The sequence below is a fragment of the Caenorhabditis remanei genome, chromosome X (genome assembly GCF_010183535.1).
Source record: "Caenorhabditis remanei strain PX506 chromosome X, whole genome shotgun sequence".
Classification (NCBI taxonomy): Eukaryota; Metazoa; Nematoda; class Chromadorea; order Rhabditida; family Rhabditidae; genus Caenorhabditis; species Caenorhabditis remanei.
This window is the reverse complement of record NC_071333.1, coordinates 11,590,133-11,603,980: the sequence shown is the minus strand read 5'-3', so window position 1 is coordinate 11,603,980 and position 13,848 is coordinate 11,590,133. Positions and strand designations below refer to the sequence as shown.

The window sequence follows — 13,848 nt, the reverse complement described above, 5'->3', positions numbered from 1 at the left end:
ATCGCCGAACTTCTTTGGGAGAAAATGGACAGAAGAAAACTCCTGTTAAGAGACAATCAACTGCAACTATGCCGATTTCAAATGCTTCTGCTCGTGCTGTTCAAATTGTTCCATCACAACAACATAGAGACCTATCAGGTGAGCCTCGTGAGCAGATTAAGTTGTTGCCGCCAGATGACCGGCAGATCAGCGTTGTGTCTTATCTTCCAAGTAGTCTCTCTGAATTACCCACCCCTGACGAGTGTGAATCCACCGTGAATTCAACAGTTGTTAAAGGAAACCCCTCCAACACGTCCGTGACAAAAGCAGGCAGATCCTATAAGAAGAAAATTTTGGTGTTGGATGAAAGGGAGGTCAGAGAGATCAATGAAAGATATCTCAATGGTTCTTGTTAGTTACTTGAGCTTATGTATTTTCACAAACATTTTCATTTTTCAGCTCATTCGATGCTTCAATCCGAATCACGATACAATCCGAACGAGCCAGTTGGACAAGTGTTGAAACACCAACAACGTTTTCGACCCGACGCGGCAGGAACGTTCCCCCATCCCTCTCCGCAGCCTATATATAGTATTCCAAGTGGTAGATTCCGAGAACACGTTGGACGAACGGAGCATGTGGAATATGTCGAACGATATGAACATCCTGAACGAGTAGCATTTGAAGAACCACCTCTACAACTACCAGACAATTTCTTGGATGGAATCACAAACAATACGAGCAACTGCGCTGAAACTATCGACGAAGTCATCAATACAATGTTGAGTAGCGTGAAAACTGCAGATGCACAGAAGAAATCCAGCAAGGTTGAACCTTCCCCTTCGAGAAGCTCTTCTAAAACTCCATCAAAGAAAAAGGATGGTAGAACTAGCACAGATGTACAAACGGGTTATCAGATGGAGTCGTCACATCATCTAGCAAACTACCAGAGAGTACAGGAACAGTTGCAACAACAGCATAAGTATGTAGTGCAGGAAAGCTTGAAACCGGCTGGAACCACCAAACGGAGATACAATAAGAAGCGAGAACCGGTTCAGCAGGATTATCAGCAGCCCAATCAAGTTCCGAATATGACGAATGGGACTCAAATCAATCAAATTGGACAATCCAGCTCTTCCCAACCACTATATCATCCAGAAGCTTCAGTTGAGTTTGTGCAGCAACATGGTCAGCGTGTCACTATCAACTTGAATCCACAAGTACAACCACAAAATTTCGAAGCCTTCTCTCAGAACCCAATTCCGGCCCCCAAACCAGCTGCTAGAAAGAAGAAACCGCCAAAGCAGCCGGTTCAACATGAGTCACTTCTTGAGAGTTTATTCCAACCAGTGGAAGCTCAACAAGGACAGAATCAGCATGTTCAACAGAATCAACAGAAGTTTGTGGCCGGTCAACATGTTCAACAGCCACAGCAACAAAGACAAAACCAGTATCCAGAGATTGAACAAATTTTGAACCAGCGGCCTCAGGGACGTCCGATTGAGATGAATGATGCTGCCCACCACAATCCACCAGTGGAATATCAAAATGTGCAAAATAAGAATGCGCAGATCAGTTATGTTGAGCAGGAACCAGTTCAGCAAAACCAAGCAGAATACCAACAACAATTATCTTCTCAACCTGGAAATGCACAACAACATCAGTTCGCTCAGCCACAATTGCCGGTGAAGCAGACAAAACCCAGAAGACCATCGAAACCGACAAGTACTGCTCAGAAAAACCTGCATCTGAAAGCTCAAGCGTTTATTGACCAAGCTAATGCGATGGCTGAAAGAGAGCTTGAAACGCAACAAGCTCGACAGCAGACTTTGCAGCTCCAACAAGAGTATCAGAAGCAGGCACAGCAGCTGCAGCAGAACCAGCAAATGGCACAAAATTCCGTGCATAACCAGGAACAGCAGCCAATGCAGAAGATTCAGATCCAAAATCCTCAACAGCAGCCAGTCGAGATGCAGTACCACCAGCCACAACAGCATCACCAAGTACAGCATCACCAAGTACAGGAAAATCCAATGCAGAAAAATTCAGTGGAGCAGCAACATCAAGTACCACAGCATCATGTCCCACAGCATCAGGTGCAGCAGCAACAAGTCCCTCAGCAACAAATCCAGCATCATCAAGTTCAACAGCAGCACAATCCAGGTCAATACCAGCAACCTACCCAACAGAACCAGGAATCCATGATGCAATATCAACAGCCACAGCAGCACAACCAGCGTCATCAGCAGAGTCACCAATTTCAACAACAGCAGCAAGCTCAAGTGCATCATCAGCCACTACAGAACATTCAGCATCCATCTCAATACCATCAGCAACAAAATGGACAACCAAGTCAAGCGGTGAATCAAATGCAAAGCCCCCAACCAAATTCTGATGTTCTTAATGGCGCTGGTCAGCCGCCTGGTTCTCAAAATGATGCACGCCAAATTCCACCTCCACGACCTCCATTGCCGGCTGCCCGATGCCAAAAACTTCAGGAATTGCTTCAACGACCGGTGCCACGATTGAATGTTCAGCCTCAACAGTCGTACCCGCCAATGCAACAACATCAAAGAATCATTGAGCCAGAACGTCAGCAACCAGTGCAGCAGCAACCAATTCAATATCAACAGACTCAGACTCAACAGATCCACCACCAGCAGATGCAGCATCAGCAGGTCCAACATCAACCAGTTCGTCCTCAACCAGTTCAGCAGCACTCAGTTCAGCATCAACCGCTTCAACATCAACCCCAAATGGCTCACCAACAACTACAGCAACAGTCAAATACGATTGCTGCAACGATTGCAAGCGTCTCATCTCAACCTCCACCACTACCACAGAAAAGCAAAAGCCGTCGTAGTCACAAGAAACGCGTGGAAACTGGTTCACAGGAGTCGGCTGACCACATTGTGAGAATCATTAAAGAAAGTATGAAGCAACAAGAACAAAGTGCCAGCACACAGCAGCCAACAAAGGTAGTGGAGAAGGTTCCAGCAAAAGCTCCGCCAAAGCAGGTGAAGGTTCCGGCAAAAGCAACAGAACACATAATCGAAACTGTGGAGAACGTCGCTAAAAACGGTCCAAACGATAGCCTGCCACCACCACCACTGATCAGCACCATCACACCACTCATGCGTTCGAAACGATTCCGTGAGACTGTGGCAGAGATTGCAGCGCTTCCTTCTTTTACAATGGAAGAGTACTTCCAAGATGGACATGGCATTCCCTGTGAAGACAATTACATTGAGTTCTGTGTGAAAGTAACTCAGGAGATGGAAGACAACCCGTGTCCGGCGGAAATAGGAGTGGAAGATGCTCTTGCTGATCCAGAATGTGAGTTGATATTTTACAAATGTAGATGTATTGTCTAATCACTAATTTTTCAGTGGAACCCGCTCTTCACGGACGATTCCGTAAACGAATGATTGCTTTGAGAGAAGGAAGAACTGAGAGCACTGTATTCAAGAAAAGAAAGTGTCATTCGACTGACGTGGCTCCTGTGGCAAAGAAGCAAAAAGTGACTGAAAAGAATTCGGATGCCGCAGCTATTGTTTCATCAACGCCACTATCTGTGCAATCTCAGGATGGGAACTCGTTAGATGGCCATCTCTCACACAATGTCGCCCAACCTATGTCTGGAGCCACTGCATCGAACTCCTTGAGTTCATCGTCTTCAATTAATCAAATAGCCACTGGGAGCCAACAACAAGGAACTCCATTTTATGCTCAAGTAGTCCCATCATCATCCACAACTAATACTCAACAACCTCAACACACCGATATATATAGCAAAGTGTCAAATGCTTCAAAACCGCCTACTTCATCTGTCCCGCCGGTGTCTCCAGATTATTTTATCGATCAATACGATAATACTAATAAATGTGAGTTTTGGTGTTGAATGTTGTCATTGTGAGTACTCATCCGTTCTCTTTTTTCAGACATGTCCGATCTCATCGACTCGAATGCACCTCAATCACCAATTCTTATCAATGACCCCATCATGGGGTATGCGAATTCTGAGAAACAAGATATAATGACTGTTTTCAACGAAACCGACAATGGTCCAGGACGTAAGCAATATTTTTTTCAAAGAAATCTCCTCAGTTTTTTAATTTAGCTAGCTTCCGCCTCTCCGACCACCGCAGTATTTTCGATACCACTGATGATTTTGGTCTTGGTCCCAATATGAATTCTATTGGACACAACAATGGTGACAGAAGTTCCCACGTTGGAACTCTTGAGGACATCGACAATTGTCCGTTGTTTGAAAACATCTTTATGTAAATATAACAAGTTAATAAATTTCTCTCTTACAGCGGTTGACACGTTTTATATCGGTGGTTCTCCTTACTCTCCATTGGATCCAAATGTCAATATTCCAATGCAAAATGTCTCTGATGACCGTTCGTTATCCCCTGACTTGAGCGTGCCAAGCCAGTTAGTGGCATCATCCGTATTTGACTCTGTTGTATTCAACGATGATTCTGATGACATTGACGGCCAGGGTTCATCCAACGATATGTTTGGCAATGACTCAAATAACACGAACTCTATCGATGCAGTGAGTCCAGTTGACCAGTCGCAAGATGTTTTGATGCCTAAAACTGCAAAGCTTAAGAGAACAAATTTTAAACGTACAGCAGAAACAGTGATCGGCATCATGACTAATGCACGCAATACCATGACCTCTCATATTCTGTGAGTGTCGATTTGGTACCAAATCTAATCGTATTCTTCCTTCTGTTTTAAGTATAGTAATCTTCTTTCTCAACTCCGTTGTCTTCATCTAGATATAGTTACTGTTCTCTCTCACAAAGCTCTTTTGTCAGCACAATCGTGGTGTGATGCTCGGGATTCGGTATGATGTGTTAAACTGGAAAGACTGGTACAAACTCTGACAGAAATTGAACATTCTACTATAAAATAATACGAAGTTTCCTTAAAAAAAATGTTTTTGATATTTATTTTGTTTTTCTTTAAATATTATGCTCAAATTTTACTGTGCATGAATAACGAACACCTTTTCCACCAATTCTTACTAATCATAGTCTTACCAATCGGTTTAACACGCCTACTGAATGCTGTGCATGCACCACTTTATTTCCTAAGAACCATGCGAAAAAATTTTCAAAGCCCATCTTGCCTTTGCTAAAACAAAGTTGTCCTAAACTTCGCGGATCAATTCAATATATCACTTTTTACAGTGGTCATCAAAAGGATGGATCCCAATTGTCTAATCAACGCACTCAACAAAAAAATGCACCATATAACAAATCCAAACACGCCCAAGCTCTCCAAATGTCCCAATCTGCTTCCAATCCCGAATCAACAACACTGCCCAATGTTTGCCGTTCAGTAGTAAACGAAATAAGTAACGATCCAAATATTTTGTTCAAAAAAAGTACGAAGAATAAGCAAAAACATGAGTATTCTTCCATCATAAGAGCTTTTGAAAATCTCAAACGCGCATATGGAGAAGCATACGCTCGCCAAAAAGAACAAGCTCTTCTCCCAAAGAAGCAATAATATTATTTATGCAGTAAGATGATCAATGCTGAAACGTGCACTCATTATCACTTTTTCAGAAATCCCACACCCACACATCACCTTGGTTCCCATTATGTCTACTCAATATTAACATTATCACTACGGATTGAAAAAAAATTATATATATATATAATCAATACTTTACTCATTTTTTTTGTTGATATCACCTCAACATTCAGTAATGTTGAGCAACTAGCTTTGTCTAGGTTTTTAAATGTGTCTAATCATTGTCCTCGGTCTTTTTTTCATGTCGATCTTTGAATGTTCCAAACAAACGGTTTCAAAACCAAACAATTCCCGTTCTTACCACGTTTTCCTTTCTTGTAACAAATTGTGTCCTGTCCCCCGAGTTCTTTGAACATCTTTATCCCCGCTTTCTCACTCATAATTGACTTTCTTCTGGAATCCTCACCATAATACTGCCACCTGCTTTATCAATCACGCTGATGTTTCGAAACTCAAATGTGTACATAATTTTAATTTTCTCGTAAAACTTTGCTTTTTACAGAGAGAATAAATCATCGGATTACTTTGATTTTATCCAGTTTTCCAGGAATCAAACTTCTTTCAGAAAATGGGTTTCAGATTTAGTTGGAGCACTCATCGACATCTACAGTGGACTTTTTCCGAAGAAAGCTTCATTTTCGCAGGTTGAATTCTTTTTCGCAATTTGATTTTCGGGGAAATTTCAATGAAGGCTCTTATTATCTGCTCAGTTGACTCAAGATATTTGTTCTGACAACTCTTTGTATTCTTCCGTTTTCACACCATCGTATCACTTTTTTAAGACTCAAACAGTTCACACTTATACATACTGTGTAAAAACTCTTAAAGGTGAGAAAACATTCTGGTAAAAGAAGATGTGTCATATGTTACCTCAGTCAAATGACATACACAACTTCAAAGACAAATCGCGTATTAGTGTGTCCTCGACCATCTGCTCTTTCTGAATAACATCTGCTCCCCATTCACCTAATTCTGCCTGTCTGCGGATTTATTATGAACGTCATAAGAAAAACGAGGGACCAATACCACAATGAAGGATAACTAGCGTATAAATGAGATAGTCAAGTTTTTCAGTGGAGTGTAGTATGCATTCTTCTGACAAAAAACGAAATTCTCGAAGTTTTCAATATGTATAATATTACTTTCCGATGTCCCATGAACGTTTCCCACCACTGATGAATTTGAAGTAATTGAACAGCTCCTGTTTTAAAAATTGTTCATCCAATGTTAAAACTGTTTCCCGGCTGTTTCTCAATCTCACTCTTTGAAAAAATTACAAATTTAAAAAACGGATATAGTGATGCGAGATTTGCGGTGAACTTCACTTTTTCAGGTTTTCAGAAATAAACTATATTTCACATTCCGGAACAATTCTATTTTTCAGGGACGAGCAAACTCATTAGCGTGTGCTTACACGTTTCTAACTTGTCTCAGAAAGTTCAAAGTTCATATTTGAAAACACTTTGAGTAAACTTGCAAAATTCGACTTGACCGTCAATGTACATGCGACGAATGGCCTTTGTGGCGCATGTTGGATAGCGACCTTTCTCTACGAAAATTTCAAAATTTATTGACTTGTATTTGCTTTCTCTAGAAAGTGTTAGGTTATCAGAAAAGTTCGGGGGTTTTCACATGTGGATTCTACGCGCATCTTATTACAAACAATATTATGTCCAATAATATAATAATACAGTACCGCTTAAACTGAAATGGACATGCCCGTTTCCAGTGGAAATTGTCCAACTTTGAAAGTGTGTCATGGCAATTCCGATTGTCACATCCAGTAGGTTTTCAATGAATCATACAGATCAAAAGTAGAACTTAATTTTTGTTGTACAACTACTTTTTACATCCGTTACCGAGAAAGTTACGTATTATAAATTCACGACACTGCGCCGCATGGCTTTAAAGGCGCATCTAATTTGATCGAAATGGTCTTGAAACGAAAAACATTATTTTCATTTATTTTTAGACCTGCAAAGCTCGAAAATGCGGTATTTGATCTTTTTCAACTACGAGACCATTCCGCGAAATTTCAAATTCATTAGATGCGCCTTTAAAGCCTTGCGGCGCAGTGTCGTAAATTTATAATATCGACACAGTAATTTCTTGCTCAAATCGACTAATTTTAGTGCAAAATAGTGTCATGTTGAACTGTTGCCTCAAAATAGTAATAATTCTCTAGGGGGTGTCCCTACATAGAAGTTGTCAACTACAAAAATGAAGCTCTACTTTTGATCAGTATAATACATTAAAAATCTTCTCAATGTGACAATCGGTATTACTATGACACACTGTCAAAGTTGGAAAGTTTCAATTGAAAATGGCCACAGCTCATAACCTTTTGAGATATAAACTATGCTTCTTTTACAATTCTTTTTTTGGTACAGTTGGCACTGCCATGTTTTCTTCAACTCAATTTTAAATATCATTTGAAGTTTTTCTCATATATCTGTATACCGCTAGGTTTCCGCGTTAAATTATTGATGCGCTGAAATTTCTCGCTGTTTTTTTGGCAAAGTTGGCCATTCTGGGCTCTAGCGGGGTTACAGGAAAACCCATCATTCCTATTTGTAATTGTTACCTGTTTTTTTATAGTTTTCTTGATGCCTGTTGGGGTTTTGAGCCGTTTCTCTATTGTAATAAAAGGTTATTACCTCAAAATCTGGGTTGATGATGCTATCGCGCATCATTCCTATGCCAAACCTGTTTGACATAACTTAGATGAGTTTTATACCAATATGTATGATTTCGTTTTGCTTATGATGTTTCTTTATTGTTACTACAAACGATGACTGCAACAGATTTATTTAAATTGGTTTTTGTTACTATTGCTTCCGAAAACACAGGTGTCTCTATGTTCCTTCTTATTCAACTTTTCCTAGTCTCAGTACTATTTAAATTAAACATTTTCGAACGGGAAACAGCTCAAAAAATTCCCAATAATCTTTAATACACTTTTTAATAAGCTCCCTATGTGATAAATGTTCTATAAAACACATGCGATCCCATAAAGTGTTGAATATTTTAGTTTCTGTCTTTTTGAAGACAGAGTCACCGTGTATTCATTGTTTCTTTTTCTTCAATTCACATTTGTGTCGTTTTATTTTCCATGAGACACAAAATGTCCTTCCTCTCCTCCCTCTTTTTGTTCGTTTTCCTTCTTTCAAATTCCGCGATTTTTTTGAAAATGCCATTTTGTTCCCTAGTGCTTTCTTGAAGGAACGTTTGTGTTTGAAAATAGCTTTGAATCGGAAAATTGTGATAAGTATCTGATTCTGATTATGGTTCATTTTATTACAAATTTCGGTTCCTGCTAACTCAGACTCAAAAATTCGGATTATTATAGAAATAACATTGCAAATTAAAGAATAAAAACCGTAAAATATGATGTTCTTCCACAATTGCTTCAAATCTTAATCACACTACCTTTTCAATTTGATAGAACATGCTTGAAGCTAAATTTAATTAACGTGGTGACGTCAGCTGGGTTGCCCATTGAATACTGAATCCATAGAATACCATATTGCATGGTGTTCCATCATCGGACCTAAGACAATTTGTGTGTCCTCGAAAAACGGCGATGAGCCGCTCAGGGAGGCAGACACCATGCCATTAGGCCTCCACGTCCTCCTCCTTGGGCCTCCTTTTTCTGGCTGCCTCCTCGTCTCGCGTTCTCTCTCGTCTCCCTCTTGCAGCCTGCGTCTCTCACGGGCGAGTACACGAGAACGTTCTCCCTCTCTTAATACACCCTCTCAAACACTGCATACCACCAATAGTCACGTCAAACTCTTTTATAACCTTTTTATCGGCTAATTCAGTACTGTTTTGTGCATTGGTTCATAAAAACTTCAATTAGAATTAGTTTTTATTATCAAAATAACATATTGCAATAAAAATTTCAATGAGAATGGTGTGCCATTTGAGTATTTGATGTAGCTACTGTTGAGTGTGTTCGCGGACCTTTTTCTGAGAAATCAATAAATCTTGGAATCGCACTCTTTGTTTACTTTTTCCCATACCGTACAGTTTCTTGTTTTTGAAACTTTAAACAAATTCACTAGAATTTTCCCATTTTCAGATAAAATTGACTCAAAATGGATGATATTCCTGGGACTAGCTCCAGCTCTGTTCCCGAAGCAGAAGAAGTGAGTTATTTGAACATTAAAATTGTTTCTATTCCAATTGTCCATTTCAGGACCCCGCAAATCACACCTCGGATTCCTCAAGCGACTCAACTTCTTCTTCGCTGCTTGAAGACGAACATAAAAGTCATGAATCGTCGCCTGTATCAGAGTCAGTTCCGGTGAATAAACCTGTAAAAGTCCCGATCTGTTCACAAATCAAAGACGGTGGACATCGCATTGATCTTCTAAAGTTGGAGAATGATGAAGAATCGGAGGACTTGTACAAAAAAGCAATCGAATTGACAAAAGATTCAAAAGACGGAAAGCCGGAAATCAAGATTCCCACGACAAGTGAGGAGTACTACGATCTGGAAGAAAACTTGATGAACCCGGCGAGAATGGAATCTGGCGAGCTGAGTGTGAATGTGTATGATTCTGTAAGTTTTTGAAATTTTCAATCAAAATTTGATAAATGCGAAGGCCAGTCTGCGCCTGTGTCACCCCCAACAGTTTTTTCTAGTAATGAGGGGTTAGACAAGCAGTGTTTGTATTCTGTTCTCTGTTCGACTCTCCATCTCTCTATTTACTGAGGCAAAAATGACAACTAGTGGAGAACGGTGATTACATAACAAGCTTTAGAAAACAGTATCCATATTCGTGTCTTATGTAATTGTTTACGTTCAATTCGGAATTTTCACTCTGCAGAGATAAGAACTATTGCATAATAGCAGTGTTTTAAAATTTAATAGATACCTAGAGTGAAAATACACAGAAAAATTGAGTTTCAAATGCTTGAAAAGGCCACAGTTCAACTCTCATTTTTTATTTCAGGTACGCAACACATACAACGTCTTGCCAAGTCAACATGTCTCCGAAACAGATATTCAAAAGGTTATTGGCAGTTTCTCATGTCATGTTTGCCAAGAAGTCATTCAACAATCTATTGTGACAAAGGTATTTGTTCAAAATTAGCTTCGCATCTCTAAAAACAACTCATTTCAGAAATGTGGACATCGGTTCTGCGACCAGTGTATCATTGTGGCGTTTATTCGATCTGGAAATACATGCCCAACATGTCGTCAAAACTTGGGATCAAAAAGAGAGCTTCAACAAGATCCGAGATTTGATCAATTCATTCTTCAATTCCTCGAAAGTCGGTCGATTGTTCCTCGTATGATGGCAGAGAAAAGAGATCATGAACATGATATCTATTTTGGTCGTTATGGATATGTGGAGGGTGAAAGCGATTGGAACAAACGCTATGGAATCGATTTGAATCAGAAAGTGAAGGAGGATCTACCTTTGGAACTTTGTCCAAGTTGCAAGGTCGAATGGTTCAGCGACAGTAACGATTATGGAAATGTGCCGGAAATAATCCCAGAGGCACCAACAGAAGATATCTTGGAGTGTATTCCGGTTATCACTCTTGATAATCCATCAAATTCAGCAAATCCAATCGTGATAGATGACGAAGATGACAAACCTTCAAAGGATGATGAAGTAGAAGTCCTCGACACTGAAAAAAATAAGGAAGCAGAGAAAGATGAAGAAGAAAAAGAAGCTGCCGCTAAGCAAGAAGATGAACCAATGGTACTGGATGACGAGAAGACTGATGGAGAAAATAAACAGGATGACTGTAAGGTGATCGCAGAAGAACATGGTGAGGCAGTTTGTCTTGACGACAAGGAATCCGAAAAGATGCAGTCAGAGGAGAAGGACAAACTTTCTGAAGAGAAAACTGTTGAAAAAATCATACTGGATGATGTTAAAGACGAGGTAGAGAAGAAAAGTGATGTTGTCACAGAAAAAGACAACGACATCATTGCACAAGGAGAGGCTGCTGATTTTCCCATAGAGTTGGATTCAAATGAGTCGGATTGTGAAGACGAATCGGATTGTTCGGAAAACTCGGATGACACTGACAGCGACCTCGATCTCGATTCTGACGGTAGTGACGATTCCGATGAATCCGGATACACCGATGAATCTTCCAATGATGAACAATCAGAGGATGAAGAATCCGGCAAGAAAGACGAAGGAGATGTCGCTGTAGACAAAGATGCTCCTGAAGTTGAGGAAGATACTCCGCCAAAAAAGTTCTATAGAAAAGTGAAGGCAATATCGAATATCGACCCTAGCCTCGACGACTCCGCTGAATCCGACGAGAGTGAAGATGAAAGTTTGGCCAGGAAGAGACAGAAGAAGAGTGCTTCAAGTGGACTCACATTGGAAGCAGCTTCGGCTTTGGCTCGAGATAATGTAGATATTCCGACACCGAGTGAAGATTCTTTAACATCATCTGGTGAAGAAGTTGATGAAGGAGTTGACCCATATGATCATGTTTTCCAAGACGGTGAGTATTTTTAACCAAAGGTATGTAGCGTTATCGAACTGGTGTTTATTTCAGAATTCAATCGAGATCCACGTCGAGATGGCAATCCGGAAAAGGACAAACTGATTAACTTCGATTGGGCTATTGATATGAACACCAATGTGAATCGAAAGTTTGAAGTTGATGGAGAATTGAAGCTTATTGAAGACGACTCAAACTCAGAAATGGAATCAAGCAAGTCTGATTCCACCGATAGTGAAGATTCAATTGCCCCGGACACTGAAGAAAAAGCTAGGAAGTTTTTAAAGCGAAAACTTTCAAAATCTTCCGAAAACCAGTCAGAAAATGGCACCTCAGTAGGTACTGGAGAGAAATCGGAGAAGATAGTGAAACTGGAGACACCAGCAACTTCTGATTCCTTAAAGTCATCTGATGCACCTTCATCAGAATCGATTATTGCTCAACCAAAGAGGGACACTGAGAAACTTCTAACTCCCGAACCAACTTTTGACGAAACAGAACAAATTGTCGATGTAGAACCTGACAAGGATGTTGATGGGAACCAAGGCGAAAATGCAGACGAAGAAATTGAAAACGAGGAAGGTCAGGAGTTTGAAGAAGAAGAAGAAGTTGTTGATGATGAAGTGAACATGAGTAAAGCAATAAAGTTTCATCGGCGGTTGCAAGGCCCGGCTGAAACTGAGAATAGGATGTTTGAAGGATTTCTTTTCAATCCGGAAAATGCAAATAACGAACGGCCATTGATTCAACGACATTCAGCATTTCAACAACTACAGTTGGATGGTGAACCACTTGAGGTTATCGCAGTTTATTCCTCTCCAGGTGAGAACCTAACGAAAAAGTTGATGCAAACGTGAAATTATTTCCTTTTCAGCTCCGCGAATTAACAAAAAACGTGAATTGCCACCTGAAGACTACCGAGCTCCCCCACCTGACCTTCTTGATGTAGAAACGGATGTTTCAGATGAAGAAGTCGATAAAAAAGATGTTGATGACCAAAAAGTTTATGTGGCGAAAACTGATGAGTTGATAAGGGGAGTTGATGAAGTGATGAGGCAAATTGATGAGTTGGTTGGCGAGAAAACCGAAGAAATGGAGGAAGAAATAAAGGAAGATTCTCCGTCAGGACCCTCTTCACCAAAGAAAATCAAATCCATTCTCAAAAATACAACATCTGAACCTTCAACCTCGACCCAGCCGATGGAAGTTGATGTTGAACCGACCACATCAGCAGAAACTCCGGCCTCAGTAAGAAAAGTTGTCAAACGGAAGAAAATACCTGTGATAACTGAAAAAGTTCAAAAAATCCGTTTGGAAGATTCTGATGATGACTCTGATCAAGACTGGGAAGAATCTGAATCAGCTGATCTGGATAAAATCACAAAAGACAAGTTTGAAGAACTTCTAGCTGTCAATAAAGTGAGCTGGAATCATCGCGTATTTTATGGTACGTTCACTGCGTTTTAGATACTTCATATATTCTTATTTCCAGACAAATCATCACGAACTCCTTTGGCGACAAAGTCTAACAAACCTCGTCGACGGTCTGCGAGAGCCTTGCCAATGGAGGAAATCGATCGTTTGACAGAAGAAGAAGTAGCACGCGAAGAAAATAAGATCCATCAACGTCGATTTGCATTGGAGAAGTCGGTGAATGATGCTGCTGATTTGCTTGGTATAACAGTTGAGAGTACGGATGACGAGTCGGAAGAAGACGAAAGTGACTCGGAGGAGGATGAAACTAGAGAGGACGATCAGTCGAGTGTTTATTCACATGATATCGAGAATCTGGATAAATGTTCGACTCCAACAGATGATCCCGATCTTAGTACG

The 13,848-nt window shown here is 40.3% G+C and overlaps 1 protein-coding gene across 1 annotated transcript; it reads right to left on the bottom strand.

Moving 5' to 3' along the window:
- Window positions 1–4,329: 4,329 nt before the first annotated feature.
- Window positions 4,330–4,665, bottom strand: GCK72_024291 (uncharacterized protein; the record flags this gene model as incomplete). The annotated part of the gene is made up of 1 exon (XM_053735813.1): window positions 4,330–4,665. One exon carries the CDS (start codon window positions 4,663–4,665, stop codon window positions 4,330–4,332), a length of 336 nt encoding a protein of 111 aa, XP_053579379.1.
- Between the last annotated feature and the right edge of the window lie 9,183 nt (window positions 4,666–13,848).